Source organism: Dendropsophus ebraccatus, chromosome 2, assembly GCF_027789765.1.
Source record: "Dendropsophus ebraccatus isolate aDenEbr1 chromosome 2, aDenEbr1.pat, whole genome shotgun sequence".
Taxonomy (NCBI): domain Eukaryota; kingdom Metazoa; phylum Chordata; class Amphibia; order Anura; family Hylidae; genus Dendropsophus; species Dendropsophus ebraccatus.
The window spans coordinates 11,613,031-11,629,809 of record NC_091455.1 but is presented as its reverse complement, the minus strand read 5'-3'; the positions used below and the strand labels follow the sequence as shown (position 1 = coordinate 11,629,809).

The following is a 16,779-nucleotide window of genomic DNA, read 5'->3' as shown; positions in this document are numbered from 1 at the left end:
TGTACACAGTGACCACACCAGCAGAATAGTGAGTGCAGCTCCGGAGTATAATACAGGATGTAACTCAGGATCAGTAATGTAATGTATGTACACAGTGACCCCACCAGCAGAATAGTGAGTGCAGCTCTGGAGTATAATACAGGATGTAACTCAGGATCAGCAATGTAATGTATGTACACAGTGACCCCACCCGCAGAATAGTGACTGCAGCTCTGGAGTATAACACAGGATGTAACTCAGGATCAGTAATGTATGTACACAGTGACCACACCAGCAGAATAGTGAGTGCAGCTCCGGAGTATAATACAGGATGTAACTCAGGATCAGTAATGTAATGTATGTACACAGTGACCCCACCAGCAGAATAGTGAGTGCAGCTCTGGAGTTTATACAAGATGTAAGTGTGATGTATATATAAAGTAAAGTAACTTCTTACCTAGAGAAGAAATGTGATTATGAAAGAAGAAGGGGAAGTGTCCATCTTATTTCAGTACATCTCAGGGGATATTGTTACACTCCTATGATGTTATTAGGATGCTACCGGTGGCTGCGTGCATGGTACAGACATAACACAGGGATGTAAGTAATACTCAGTGAGCCAGGTGTTCTCCCCAAGACTGCAGATTGGATTAATGTCAGATCAGTTTAGGGGAGTTGTGAGAAGATGTGATCTCCTCCAGGTGTCTTGTACTATCGTCTGGTTCCTGCAGTGTACAGGAGTGATTTGGTACTAACCTTATATAAGGGGTTTGCCAGTAAAGCAGGTGTCCAGTGTGTGTGGTCCATCTGTGGTGAAGCTTCCCATTGTTTTATAAAGAATTATATCTATCTTCTAGTTCTTGCACAGATTTCCTTATGTGTAACCAGTCTTTCCCCAAATCGCCCCAAGGTTACCAGAAGCAGATCGACCCGGACATCTTCAGAGATTTCTACAACTGCTGGAAGGAGACGGAGGCGGAGGCGGAAGAGGTCGACCTCCCATCTGTGGTCACCGAGCATCTGGATCAGAACGAGTTTGTTTATAAACTTTCCAGCTCGGTAAAAACCAACCTCGGCGTGGGGAAGATCGCCATGACCCAGAAACGCCTCTTCCTTCTCATAGAGGGAAGACAGAGTTACGAGGAAATCGCCATCTTCAGAAACATAGAGGCAAGTAGTTATCTATCTCCTATCTATCTATCTATCTATCTATCTATCTATCTATCTATCTATCTCCTATCTATCTCCTATCTATCTATCTATCTATCTATCATACATTCTCTGCTCTTTTTGCAGGATGTGAAGATCTCCACTACGGCCTTCTTGCTCCTGAGGATTCAGACTCTTCGCATTAAGGCTTCCACAAGGAAGGATGTGTTTGAAGCAAACCTGAAAGGTGAATGTGAACTGTGGCAAATGATGATCAAGGAGATGTGGGCTGGTAGGAACATGGCTGACACTCACAAGGTCTGTATTATATTGTGTTTTGTAATCTCTTCTATACTTGATACTAAGCCGCAACTTCATAAAATGGGTGGTACGTTAGGGAGCTTGCTCGCCATTTTAAGATAAATTCCTTATGTTTTACTTTTTTGTTCACAGCATAAATGTATTTTAGTAGTGATACATTGCTGGCTTTACAAGCGGCAGACCGACATTCAGCTATATATGCATGTAAACCTGATCTGGATTACTTAGGCCGAATATTACACGGCCTTATGTGAAACCAGGGTGTTCAGCATCCTCAGAAGGGGAACTAACGTGAACGGCTGATAAAATGCGGCAGTGTTGTAAGAGGAGCAGACATAAAGTAGATATTGGGGGGCAGGGTTTTCCAGACTTTGTCAGTCTTAAAGGGGAACTCAGTTTACTTTCAAATCAACTTGTGTCAGAAAGTTATATAGATTTGTAATCTACATCTATTGATAAAATCTCAAGTCTTCCAGTACTTATCAGCTGCTGTGCGTTCTGCAAGAAGTGGTTTCTGACAAAGAGGTGATTTGAAATAAATAAAAATTGCCCATTTAAAGAACCCTACAGTCAGCCTCCAGTGGCTGATAACAGAGATCAATAGATTGCATTCATAAGCAGTGCAGATCATGAGGATAGGAAGCTAGTAACTTATGATACTGAGATCTGCTTTATATACAGGACCCTCAGTACGTACAGGAGGCCCTGACAAACGTCCTGCTCATGAACGCTGTGGTCGGAGCGCTGCAGACGGCGAAGTCGATCTACGCTGCGTCCAAGCTGTCTTACTTCGACAAGATGAGGAATGAAGGTGGGGACCCTGATTTCTGTGCGGTGGATCTGTAACCTCTGCAGGCGATACCCCAGTATTACGCTGCCCATAGACATCAGCCAGCCATGCATTATATTTCCATATGAAGTCACTGTATAGGACGCCACTTATTTATAGACGTAAAATCAAGTGTGCCAATCCTAAAGGAGTTTTTGTTCATGTTGGGTAAAACATGTATCTGTTCTCCCGTGTGATCCAGTCCCCTTCATTGCTATTATTGTGTTTTGTTGCATTGTAGTTTCTACAATACCAAAGACGACTGCGGAGACGCTGAAGCACAGGATTAACCCTTGTGCGGGGGAGACGGTCCCTCAGTCAGTGGATGTTCTGCTCTACACACCCGGTGAGTCCCTCTGCAATAACCATGCTGTATGTTTTAATAAAGGAGGTTTTCTACCTAATGCTACACTGCATTTCCCCTTCTCTGCCTGGAGCCTCCTCGTTCCACCTCCCATCCTTATTCACAGCTTCTAAATCACTGTCAGTCCAGCAGGGATAGGGATGGGAAGGGGAGTGAGGAGGCATTACAGTCCTCAGCACTCCAGGGGCCTTGCAAACACCTGTTTGATACTTAACACCACAGAATAAAAGCATTTTTCTATGTTCTGGAAGCACAGACAGATATATGAAAGGTACCATGTGTCTCCCTGATATAACAGCATCTAACAGTGTCAGCAGTTTGGAATGTAAATTGTAGCTGACAGATTCCCTTTCAAGGGGAAATGTGTCATCAGAAAATGACCTATTCTTTTTAAGGGCCCTATTCCACGGAACGATTATCGTTCAAAAAATCATTAGATCGTTCAGATTTGAACGATAATAGTTTCGACCAACAAGTAATCGTTGATCGTTTAATAGGATCTGGACCTATTTTTATCCTTTGATCTTTGGTAAATCATTTGCACATCGTTCGGTGGAATAAGAAGTCATAGCTGAAACGTACGCAATAGAGAGGACTAAACGACCGCAAGAACAATCTTAAATAACGATCATCGTTCCGTGTAATTGGGTGAACGATTTCGGGTAGTGGTTGTTTAAGATCGTTTATCGTTAATCGTTAGTCATCAAAAAATCGCTTTGTGTAATAGTACCCTAAGTTAAACATTCTGAAGACCTTTTTATGGCTTTGTTTGTGTTTTGGTTATGTTTTTTTTACCCAAATTTTCCATTTTAGTGTGTATATACAGTAGCGGTCTTTGGCACCAAGCACCCCAAGCAATCGCTTGGGGCACCCACGCCCCGCTCTTCTCTTGTGCTCAAGACCGCTAGACAGGGCCACTGCCCCGCTCGCTGCTGTGATCTGAACTGTAACTATGAGCACTTGTAATGAGCGCTCACAATTACATGCAGCAGCAGCAGCACTGACAGGGCGTGAGCCATTGGCTCCCTTCTTGTCAGTCACTCTTGTGGCCGCAGGAAGTGTTTTCCCCGCGGTCACAAGTGGCCGCAGGGAAAACCCTTGCGGCCACAAGAGTGAAGAGAAGAGGAGACGCCCGGACCCAGGTGAGTATAAGTGTTTGTTTTATTGTGTTATATACTATATGGGAGGGGGAGCACACAGGGGCTTGTGTAACTGGGGGAGCGCACAGCGGGGGTCTATATAAATGGGGGGAGCACACAGTGGGGCTATATAACGGGGAAGACACAGGGGGGCTATATATAACTGGGGGAGCACACAGGGGGGCTATAGACTACTGGGGCTTCACAGAGGGGTCTATATACTACGTGGGTCAGCACACAGGGGGTCTATATACTACTTGGGGCAGCAGAATGGGGTCTATATCCAAGTGGGGGAGCACACAGGAGGTCTATATCCAAGTGGGGGAGCACACAGGAGGTCTATATCCAAGTGGGGGAGCACACACGGGGGCTATATACTACTGGGGGAGCACACAGGGGGGCTATATACTACTGGGGTAGCACACAGGGGGGCTATATACTACTGGGGTAGCACACAGGGGACTATATACTACTGGTGGGGCACACAGGGGGTCTATATACTACTGGTGGGGCACACAGGGGGTCTATATACTACTGATGGGGCACAAAGGGGGTCTATATACTACTGGTGGGGCACACAGGGGGTCTATATACTACTGGGGGAACACACAGGAGCCTACTACTGGTGGGGCACACAGGGGGTCTTTACTGCTGAGGCAGCACACAGGGGGTCTATATAAAACTGGGGGGCACACAGGGGTCTATATACTACTGGAGGAGCACACAGAGGGTCTATGTAATACTGGTGGGGCACACAGGGGTCTATATACTACTGGGGGCAGCACACAGGGGGTCTATATATAACGGAGAGCACACAGGGGGTCTATATATAACTGGGGGAGCACACAGGGGGTCTATATATAACTGGTGGCAGCACACAAGGGGTCTATATACTGCTGGAGGAGCACACAGTGGTCTATATACTACTGGGGGAGCACACAGGGATCTATATAATACTGGTGGTGCACACAGCAGGTCTATATACTATTGGGGGAACCACACAGGGGGTTTATATACTACCAGAGGAGCACTATATCCAAGTGGGAGCACACAGGGGGGCTATATACCACTGAGGGAGCACACAGGGGAGCTATATACAAGTGGGGGAGCACACAGGGGGTTTATATACTAGTGGGGGAGCACACAGGGGGTATATGTAACTGGGCAGCACACGGGGTATATACGACTGGGGGCAGCACACAGGGGGTTTATATACAACTGGGACAGCACACAGGGGGTCTATATAGTTTTGGGGGAGCACATGGGGGGGGGCTATATATAACTAGGGGAACACACAGGCGTCTATACACTACTGGGGGAAGCACACAAGGGGTATATACTACTGGCGGCTGCGCACAAGGGGTATATACTACTGGGGGCAGCACACAGTGGTCTATTGTTGAGTGCATGTCGAGGGGGGGGGGGGGGGCCCAGATATAACTTCGCTTGGGGCCCCAGAAATGCCAAGACCGCCCCTGTGTATATATACTATATATATTATTATATAGCAATCCTGAAATCATCTAACCACTAGGCCCAAAACTAAGGGCCCTATTACACCGGACGATTATCGTTAAATCGTTCGAATCTAAACGATAATAGTTCGGTTGAAATGCAGTTAACGATCAACGAGCGAACGAGAAATCGTTGATCGCTTTATAAGACCTGGACCTATTTTTATCGTTGCTCGTTCGCATTGAATAAGACGTTGTTCGCAGTAGATACGAACACAATAGCAAAGAATAACAAAGGAAAAACGATTGCAAATACGATCATAAGTAGCGATTATCACTCCATGGAAATGGTCTCAGGTCTTCCGCAATAGCGGTCGTTTGAGATGGTTAATTGTTAATGATTATGCGAACGATAATCGTCCGGTGGAATAGGGCCCTAAGACTTGTTCTGTACAGATTCCTTTCCAGCAGTGTCCTCCTTATCACAGACTGGAATACAGTGACCAGTATATAGATAACAAACACAGGAATACAGTGATGGGTGACACTAGTATATAGATAACATAGACAGGAGTACAGGGAGAGGTGACACCAGTATATAGATACCACCTGACGCACCTCTGCACATGTCACAGAGCATGCCCAGAATCATTCCCCTTTTTCTTTTCCCCAGACTGTTGTTGCCTGTGGCTATGGGGCTTGCTTTAAATCATATCTCTAAATGCTCTTAAAAACAGCTTATGCAAAATGACTGCCCCCATAATAATACACAAAATTAAATTAATTACATTACAACATGTTTTAGCATATAGCTCCAATCTGGAAAAAAAATTGAGGTGTGACGGCCTCCGCCTGCCTGCTATGGTTACAGGAGGATTCTTGCTGCCCACACCAGCAAAAAACAAAAAAAAGATTAACATAGACATTTATCCGTTTTCTTTTTGGGTCATATCACCGACCCCACATGTAATATCCCAATTTGTTTCTCTTCCAGGACAATTGGACGCTTCACTGAGGGACGACTGCCCCAAACTGTGGTGCGCCCTAGGGGAGGGAAAAGTGGTTGTGTTCAACGCCTCCACCTGGTCCATCCAACAACACTGCCTTAAAGTGGGAACCACTAAACTGGTGAGCTGCACAACGGCGTTGGCGCATACAAAGTCATCTTAAGGATCCATTAGATAGATATGGAGCATTTCTGCTAATTTTTAGCTGTATTTTTCTGGTGCTGCAATGTGTCAGATCTACCCCAGTCACTGCTTATCTTGTACTGATCCCTAACTCAAGCATGCAATGCATTATTCAGCTATTACACCTAACACTGCTGAACATTCTGTAACTCGTGTCGCCCCCTAGAGGTGCATGGTGGGAGTCGAGCAGAGTCAGGTGTGGATTGGATCTAGCGACTCCATCATCTACATCATTAATACACACAGCATGTCCTGCAACAAGCAGCTGAACAACCACCATGGGGAGCTTGTGGACATCATCATGGACAGCAGTGACAATCGGAAGCGGTAAGGAGCGAGTCTTCATAGAGGAGCTCCCCCTGCATGTGTTAGGCTACAAGTATTGTACATTATTATTATTATTATTATTATTATTATTATTATGATGCAGCTTCACTACAAAAATATTCTGGGTAATTATTTTAATTTATTTTTTTTACATTGACTGGCAACAGTAAGGGTATGTTTACACTGAATAGGTGAGGAATTGAAAAGGAAAGTTTTCTGCTTTAAATTTCCTCTTCTTCAGTTCTGGCGGAATTCGAGTGGAAAGCAGAAATTCAAAGCCTCAATGACTTCTATGGGATTTCTCTAGCAGAATTCGCCCAAAGAATTGACATGTCAATTCTGTGGCCAGAAAATGGACTTGCGGCGAAACATTCTGCGCCTCAATTCCGCCGTTTGAACAACAGAGCGGAAATCCCATTAAACATAATAGGACATTGCTCTGTGCATATTTTACAGGCGGACTTTCAAGTGGAATACACGTAAAATTAAGCGTGGATTCCACTTGAAATTCCTTGCCTATTCCTCACTGGGAACATACCCTAAGGGTGACACTGCCCTCTGTTGGGAACTGTGGGGCTGCTCAAGCCCTGGCACAGTTGCATACCTCTAGGGCTGCTGCAGGTATACTGAGCCTCGCCATATGTCTATCTAATGCATTAGAATAGACATTACACCTGGGTAAGCTGTCTGTGTAATTAAATGAAATTATAAAACTTTAGAAAGAAATGTAAAAAAAAAATTAATTTGTCAGACTACCCACTTTAAGCTTAGGAGGAGGAGTGGAAGGAATCCACGTTGCCTCTCTCCTGTCCCGATCGTTAATCACACTGTAATCTGCACAAGTCTTGTCATTGTGTCTGTGTCCCCTCCAATGGCTCTTTTCCTCTGTGTGCTCTCGTAGATTAGCTTACTCCTGCAGCACCGATGGAAAAGTCATCGTCTGGGACGTCAGCACCTTGAAGATCCAGCAGAGGTTCCAGCTCCAGTATGGGGACATCACGTCTATGAAGATGCACGATGATCTTCTGCTGTACTGTGAGTAGTGCGGGCTCTGGGCTTGCTATAGACTTACATTGATCAGGTGCAGCATGTAACCATCAGCTTCTATAATATGCATAGAATGGATTGCACCCCTAATCTTGGTCCATAGCAGACTTTTTCACCAGAACTAAATGCCCGACTAATGTAGACTCCAGAGCGTCTCCACCGCTGCCATTTACCTGTTGTTCTCTTAACCCTTTCAGGCACTAAAGACTTTGTCCTCGTAACTAACAAAAAGAAGCAGGACTGCAGACAGCTGAAGATTACAGAGAACCTGCGGAAAATCAGCTCTGCCTTCTACACCATCCTGCTCTGCCCAGAGGTGCGGCACCATATACATTGTATCCTCATACATGGACCGTGCATTTAGTAGTCGCTAACCTCTTCTCTCTCCCCTAGAAGTCACAGCTGTGGGTGTCATGTAAAGGTGGCAATGAGATCTGTGTGTTCGATATGAGTGATTTCTCCAAAGACCCGCACAAGATCCTGCTGCAGGACTGCTCCGTCATCACGTGCATGCTGAAAGTAAAACAACAGGTAGCGAGGGCCGATGCAGAACCACTTTCTGGTATTTGGTGCATAATTTGTTGCAATGAGGCAGCACCCGAGTGACCAGGAGCCTTGGGCAAGGAGGTAGACCCCCCCCCCAATCCTAGCCATCACCACGTTTGGCTGACCTCATGTTATATATCGTTTGTACAGGAACCCACCCCTGTCCACAGGTTCTGTCTCGTATTACTGCAATACCAGACACAACCAATGATCAGGTCTAGCTCTATATTTTAAAGAAGTATTTTTAATTCTGTGCAACCCCTTTAGTGATGTCACTGTAGGGGTGCACTGATATCATCTGTCTGTCAAGGGTCCCTATACACAAAAAGAAAAGATCCATAAGGAAGAAGCTGCCAGGTTATCGTAACAGTTGCCTCTGAATTAGTGCACAGTTTAGTGAATCATACAGCATTGTAATAAGGGATTAAACCTACATGAGAACATCAAATTTACCCAAAGTGACCCAAAATGAGATTTTTACTTTCAAATATAATACCTACATCAAAACACCATAAAGAAAATATATTGTCCACAACAAAATATTATATTATAATATTATGTGACATGTGGACAGCTTCGTGGCTGCTGGATGGGGAGAATACCCTGGAGCTCCCCTTTAATAACACTGCCTATCTCTTTTCATAGATCTGGGTCGGCAGCAAAGGAATATCACAGGGTAAACAGAAAGGAAAGATCTACGTAATAGACGCGGAGAAGAAGACGGTGGACAAGGAGCTGGTAGCTCACATTGACATAGTGAAGTCTTTGTGTTCTGCAGAGGACAGGTACGTCCTGAGCGGATCCGGGGATCAAGATGGAAAAGTGGCCATATGGAAGGTGGAGTGAGCTGCAGAGGTTCTTATGATGTGAGCCCTCCCAAGGGATGCAGCAAGTGTGGAAATTTTGTCTTAAGGATGGTTGATGCAAGTGAATAAAGAACAAGGACCTTGGATGTGAAGGAGGCCAAGTTAGTGGAACCATGTTACATGAACAAACGCAACTGGGAGTAAGATTCAACATGGCGTCTTCCAAGATCATAGTCAAAGCTGAAAATATGGAGAAGAGAAATCCAGGACCCAGCAACTAAGATGTTTCGTAAGAGATGCAAGAAATTCTCCGACTGGGTCACAACTGCTGCTAGTCAATGTGGAGTCATAGTCATAGAGCAGTACATGGTGCCGTCAGGGAGACCTGTACAGAGAGTATGGGGGGATTACACTAAGATTCTATGTATACCCTGGACTGGTCTTGTGACTGCACACCGTGTATTTATATATATCCTATTACCTGGTGTTATGAAGGGAGGAGGAATTGGTGATAAATTCTAATAATTCATAAATCCTTTTTATAAATCACGCCTTTTACTACTAAAAGGCCTTGATGACAGTGCGGAGGTGTCTCACCAGTACTGAATTACTATGTGCACAGTTATAACCATAGGTCACCCCTTTGTTTTCATTCAACACTCCATGACTGATTTATGCACTGTTGCATTTTCTGGATTATCAGGTATTTGCTGAGTCCTGATACAGCCATAACAACTGAGCTTTTCTGCATCTGAGTCCTGATACACCTATAACTGAGCTTTTCTGCATCTGAGTCCTCATACAGCTATAACAACTGAGCTTTTCTGCATCTGAGTCCTGATACAGACATAACTGAGCTTTTCTGCATCTGAGTCCTGATACACCTATAACTGAGCTTTTCTGCATCTGAGTCCTGATACACCTATAACTGAGCTTTTCTGCATCTGAGTCCTGATACACCTATAACTGAGCTTTTCTGCATCTGAGTCCTGATACAGCCATAACAACTGAGCTTTTTCTGCATCTGAGTCCTCATACAGCTATAACAACTGAGCTTTTCTGCATCTGAGTCCTGATACAGCCATAACAACTGAGCTTTTCTGCATCTGAGTCCTGATACAGCCATAACAACTGAGCTCTTTCTGCATCTGAGTCCTCATACAGCTATAACAACTGAGCTCTTTCTGCATCTGAGTCCTCATACAGCTATAACAACTGAGCTTTTCTGCATCTGAGTCCTGATACAGACATAACTGAGCTTTTCTGCATCTGAGTCCTGATACAGACATAACTGAGCTTTTCTGCATCTGAGTCCTGATACAGACATAACTGAGCTTTTCTGCATCGGGCAAACTCTGCTTTGCATCCTACAGCCTGGCTCTGCTACCTCTGACAGTCTCAGCTCTGCTGCATCTTAAAACTTTTCTGTATTTTATCAATTTTAGCTTTACTGTTTGTTGGGAGACCTGCAGAGCTTTGGGGGTGATTGGGGATGTATCTTGGTAGGTGTGCAGTGACAGGGACAGGGAAGAGCATTTTGATGGACCAGTACTCACACTACACATAACCTTATAACAAATCCTGAGCACTGGGTTGGGGGCACTGGTTGCTTAACTTGTGGCTTTGGGGCTGGTTCTTCCTCCTCAACAACTGGGTACTGGAGGAAGCTAAGCTACTGCCTGTGGGGTCTGGCATTTATTATCACTATACACTGAAGGGTTCTACAACTTTCTAATACCCTGTGATTCATCTCATCATTTCTAAGCTTTCTGCTTGCTGCCAGAACACAGGGGCATTGTAGTTTACATCTATAGCCGCCAATCCTTGTTACAATTACATCCAGCCCCTGTGAGATAAGCAAGCTGCACTCCAGATGGATACATGTTATCAGAGCTGATACACTGCAGCAAAACATCAGAATAGGCTGCTGATCTGTACAGCTCACAGAGCACTGTCTGGACACAACGGAAATACATCTTCCGCACTGGGAGGTACAAGGTCAGGGACGGCTCTGTAGGCCCTGGGTATAGACAGTGAATAAGCAGAGTGGTTAGAATTGCCAAACATTTAATTACTCAATAATTATGAAATATTGACATGGATGCACCTGCCTGGGAATAAACCAAAGACTGCATCTATTTAAAGGGCAAGTCGAGCCTCTCATCTATTTACTCGAGTTAAGATCAGCATCGCCAGAGCGTTCACACTCCTTAGTATCATTGTACCGATCCTCATGCATTCCCATGTCTTACCACCAGGTGGCGTTGTAAATCAGGCAGTGAGCCACAGTGTTCTGACACTATATAAATGCTGCTACTTTGTATTATATTATTTCTATACAATGTAATGTTTCTTTAAATGTATTTTTCCCCCTCTAACTCATCCAAATCATTAAAGGAACAGAAATATTTGATGTTTTGATGTCCAGAGGGCTTACAGCCTGATGTCTGAGATAGATACACTATATTTATACTCTTGTAACATAAGATGTACAGAATCTTTCACGTGGGGAATAAAATATGTGCAAATGTTCAGAGGTTTTGTCTTGTTTTCTAAAATGTCACCTACAAACAGCTGAGGAGCAGATTTTATTGGCTGCAGGGTTCCTCATGGGCGCCCCCTGGCATTTTGTGGTCATTCAGAGTACAACGCAGTCAGGTTCAGCGCTGCATCTTCTCACATCTGGATGCTACGTGCATTGTGTATTTATTAGACATCTTTTTTTACAATCATCTCATCTCTGGGCTTCAGTAATAGAATTGGGATTAGCTGAGGTTCCAATGACACCATCCATAACTTGGACATAGTCAGCTATGGAAATTTTCTTTTTTTTGCTAAGACATTGCTTTTTTTAAAGTTAATAGTGATGAGTGAATTTACATTACAAGCGAAGCTGGTAGATATATGTTTAGCCCTGGCAGGTTTACAGTTATTTACTGTAGATTTACAAATCACATCTACAGGACGCTTCTTCCAAGCATCTACTACTCTTTCAGTGATGTAATATTTTTGAAGCCTGTTAATAAATACTTAGAATAAAATGTGATTTTAAAAAAGTATATAATTTAAAAGAAATTCTAAAAATAATTGTAAAATTATCTTTCCCCAGCGTATACCTCTCTGAACCTGTATGTACATCCTGCAGGACATGAATGCATTTTGTTCATACATTATATTCTTGTCTTGGTGAATGTGAAGTACCAGGAACACACATTAGTTATCCCTGGACACCCGTTTCCATCTTGGCCTGGCTGCTTTTGCAAAGAAAAAAAAAGTCTGTATCTGGCTGATTTCCCTCCATGTAAAGAGGCTGCATCTATGGATTAGTCCCAGACCAGAATCTGCTAGTTACAGCCGGATCAAGATCCTCTGTGCACCAGAAAAACACAGTGATCATTGGTGGAGAGGGAATATATATATATATATATATATATATATATATATATATATATATACAGCAGCTCTGCAGACAGGCTCTGTACATTTACATGAAGAAGCCCAAAGAGGCATAAGCTCCCCCTATACCATCATGGGCACTGGTGAGGTGAATAAGATGAGGCTTATAAGGGGACACAGAGTCTCATGGCTGCATCACAGCTAATGATAGTGAATGTTGTTGTCTTACAGCTGTAACTATGAGATTGTGGTGGCAGCAAGTTGCATATTGCTAAATCTCCCCATTGACATTTATTGCAATCTTTGGCTGCGTGACTTGCCGTATAGCCCTAGCTTAAACTCTATAAAGTATCACATCCCGACACGACATGACCTTTATAAGGGCAAGTTCACACAGCAAAAGTGGCGGAACCCTGCCTGCTTCAATGTGACACTGTTTCTCTACGGGAGGGCTCTCTGTTGAAATAATTTTTCATGTTAATTCTTTCAGCGGAGGCGCACAAGCCCTCCCAAAGAGAAACAGGGTAACATGAAGCAGGTGGAGTTCCGCTGCTTTTGCTCTGTGTGAACTAGCCCTTAAGCAGACCCCTGGTTGGTTCCACTTTTTTTCTGCCACTGTTCTGCCAGAATGCTACTGATCTCCTGATCTATTTTACTCCGACCCCATTGTCCTCAACTCATTCCACCAATCTTGATACAGATTCCCATAGCAACTTTGCCTGTCACTTATTACCTTTAGTCTGATATGACCCCTAGTTCTTGGTACTTCAACCATAACCACAGTTGCGGACACAGTATAGCAGGTGTCTAATGTCTCCAGTCTTTTGTAATCACAGGTCTGTATTGGACTAGAGCAGAAAACCAGTGTGCTCCTTTAAGTGAGAGTACCAACACATTTTGTAATGGAGGCCACACATGTTTGCAGATGGGGCTGAGCTTGTTGATGTTTCTGATCCCGCACATCACCCCGGTTGTTATGTCACACTATGAAAGGGTTAAGACCAAGAGAACTGGTTTTACAGCCGTACATGATAACATGTATTGTCTTTAGCATACACAGCAGTAAAATGGTTAACAGCACACGCGCCTGCAAGATCCTTACACACCTGCCGGCAATGGCAGCACACGTGTGCCGAGAGATACAATTTACAGTGCGGCCAGTGACAACGTGACTCAGCCCCACTGACAAACCATTAGTGACTGATGTATCCCTGCCACCGGCACAACACAACCCTAATGTGTATCTGAGCCTTTGTGACTCACCTGAGGCAGGTGCCTGCCTGCCGCTGTCTATTATGTTCTGACAAGGAGGTGTGTGTGGTGTCACAATTATATCTATCTGAAGTTGCAAAAACAAAGTAAACTTCCACAGTGCAGGGAGAAAAAGCAAGTGAACCCCTAGGAGTGATCCTGATATTTGCATTGATTACTAATACAATTCAGTACAATATAACTAAACTAATAACACAAAAACATGTCTACTGTTCTTACCTCATATTGAGTGCATTAAAGGAGAAGCCCGGCAAAAATTTTTATTAAAGAATTGTATTGTTCCCCAAAAGTTATACAAATCCCCAATATACACTTATTACGGGAAATGCTTGTAAATTGCTATTTTCCCTGCACTTACTACTGCATCAAGGCTTCACTTCCTGGATAAAATGGTGATGTCACTTCCTGGATAAAAATGGTGATGTCACGTCCCGACTCCCAGAGCTGTGCGGGCTGTGGCTGCTGGAATGGATGATGGCAGGGGGACACTGAGGGACACTGAGCATCCCTCCGCCACCATTCTCTCCAGCAGGCACAGCCCGCACAGCTCTGGGAGTCAGGTTGGGACATCACCATGTTATCCAGGAAGTGAAGCCTTGATGCAGTAGTAACTGCAGGGAAAAAAGCAATTTATAAGCATTTCCCGTAATAAGTGTATATTGGTAATTTTTATAACTTTTGAGGGTCAATGCAATACTTCAATAACATTTTTCGCCAGACTTCTCTTTTAAGTAAACATCAACAGTGCAAGGGGAAAAGTAGGTGAATCTCTATGTTAAAGCAAGGATAGGGGACAATGAGAAGATCAGTGAGGGTAGGACGGCTACAATTTCTGATGAATTCCTGTGGCACATGGCTGTATCCATTGTTTTCAGGCAGCCTTAGGGCTGCATCCAACTTCTTCAGCCACTGTAAATAAAATGCTGCATGCTCAGGTTTGCACACACTCAGGGCTCACTCATCTCTAAGGCTGCATTCACACGTTCCATGTTCCGCACAGGACACGGACGTGGAGTGCCTGTAACGGACTCCCCCTTCCCGCCTGGGCAGCATTTGTGATAAGATGCTGGGAGCGGGGAACTGTATAGATATCACAGATGTTGCCCGGGTGGGGTGGGGGGAGTGCGTTACAGGCATTCCTCGTCCGTGTGAATGCAGCCTAAGAGTCTTATATTGCAGAACATTATGCAGCTAGTACAACTTTAATTGAAGAACATGGGTTCAACTGGGCCCTCTGTGTACTAGTGTTACCTATAGACAGGGCCGGTTTTAGACTAGATGTGGCCCTGGGCAAAGTTGAAGGTGGGGCCCCAAATGCTGAAATATTTTAGCAACAATTTAAGGTCCCCATACATTTGACTCTTTTGTTGGTGGTACCTGTTGCTCCTGGTGGGTTCGGTCATCAGTGTAAGGTGTATGGGGCTCTCTGGACAGTCCTCTGACAGATGATATCAGTGGACATAGGGGGTCAAGCTTGATGGAAAATCAACGCCCAACCTCTTTGTTCTCAGAGAGATAAGCCGTCATCAGATCTGTATGGCTATGGCTTTCCCCTCTCATAGAGAACACAGGAACACTCAGATGTGCCAAATTTCTGTGTATGGGGAGGACGGGACCGGATGGGAGAGATAATTGTCAGCTGAAGGAATGTTCAGCCAGCAGTTATTGGAAGTATACGGCCACTTTTAAGGCCGTATTACACGGCCTGATATTCTGCAGAAGTGAGCGCCAATCTGGTAGAATGGAGCTCGCTTAGAGAGCCTACTACATGGCTCTTTGAATCTGTATAATGTGTTTTCATGGATGTGTGTGTGTATATATATATATATATATATATATATATATATATATATATACACACACACATCCATGAAAACACATTATACAGATTCAAACCATCCAGTCCATACACTATACACAGGACATGTAACACACACTTACATTCATACACATTACACACTACATGTACAGAATACTTACCCCCTCTAGCATGCTGGGTGTAGTGGTGAATCTCCCTCATGTTCCTTGCAGCAGCAGCAGGCTGTCATCCTCCCCCGGCAGCCCTCTCCTCCATCGTCCCGACAGCTCCAGACCAGAGCAGGAAGTCACGTGCAAAGAGGAGCTGGAGGGAGGGGGAGCTACACACACACGGAGCAGACACCGAGCCCAACGTCCTGCAGCCTCTGTGTGACCCCTGATGGCAGCAGCCAGGGATCATTCCCAGACGCTGCAGGACGCTGTCTGTGCTCTCCTCTCCTACTGGAACTGCGGTAGGGGGCCCCTGGGGGATGGGGGCCCTGGGCATTTGCCCTGCTTGCCCCCCCCTAACGCCGGCCCTGCCTATAGAAGCAACCCGGGGGAGCCAGGGACCCCATGCACAATCAGTAATCTTGGAGCTGAGGACAGGCCTGCTTCCACAGAACTTCTTACATGACTTTGAGATGACATTAGGTTTTAGAGCAGTTCTCTCGCCTTCCTTTTAATAAGAACTTGTGGGATGGAGCCGAGTCATTTATCACGGCAGGACGACATTCTCTCAGCAGCGGATATGTCGATCCTCTATGATTGCCGGGGCCCTGGGCCCCCCAAGGACCTGCTCTCATTTGCTTTTTCTAGGGATATATACAATGTAATGTGTGGAGGAAATTTTATAGACACCTGATGTGATTAATCTCCACTACCGCCAGTAACTAATAATAGGGATGCACTGAGTCATATACAGTACGCGGCTGCTCCCATAGAGGTTGTTACCTGTATTTTCTAGAATTCTGAACAGTTCTGCAGTGCTACATTTACATGTATACCGTTCAGGATCCTGAGCATAGATATGAGGCTGAGACTGCACTACTGAATCACCACCCACATCAATGTCCCCATTTATACCTAAATAACTGGCAGTAGAGAACCTTGTCAAGACGTGGATATTGATGTAGATATAGTGTGTGTCATTCTTCAGAATT

The 16,779-nt window shown here is 44.6% G+C and overlaps 1 protein-coding gene across 1 annotated transcript in view; it reads left to right on the top strand.

Annotated features, from left to right (window-relative positions):
- DENND3 (DENN domain containing 3) overlaps positions 1-11,683 on the top strand; it is a 44,326-nt gene extending 32,643 nt beyond the window's left edge. The window contains exons 14-23 of the mRNA XM_069957037.1: positions 890-1,149; positions 1,276-1,446; positions 2,131-2,260; positions 2,520-2,624; positions 6,230-6,363; positions 6,592-6,752; positions 7,654-7,787; positions 7,997-8,115; positions 8,193-8,330; positions 8,991-11,683. Coding sequence (XP_069813138.1) covers positions 890-1,149; positions 1,276-1,446; positions 2,131-2,260; positions 2,520-2,624; positions 6,230-6,363; positions 6,592-6,752; positions 7,654-7,787; positions 7,997-8,115; positions 8,193-8,330; positions 8,991-9,191 — 1,553 coding nt within the window. The 3' untranslated portion in view covers positions 9,192-11,683. The remainder of the gene's footprint in view (positions 1-889; positions 1,150-1,275; positions 1,447-2,130; positions 2,261-2,519; positions 2,625-6,229; positions 6,364-6,591; positions 6,753-7,653; positions 7,788-7,996; positions 8,116-8,192; positions 8,331-8,990) is intronic.
- The last annotated feature ends 5,096 nt before the right edge of the window (positions 11,684-16,779 follow it).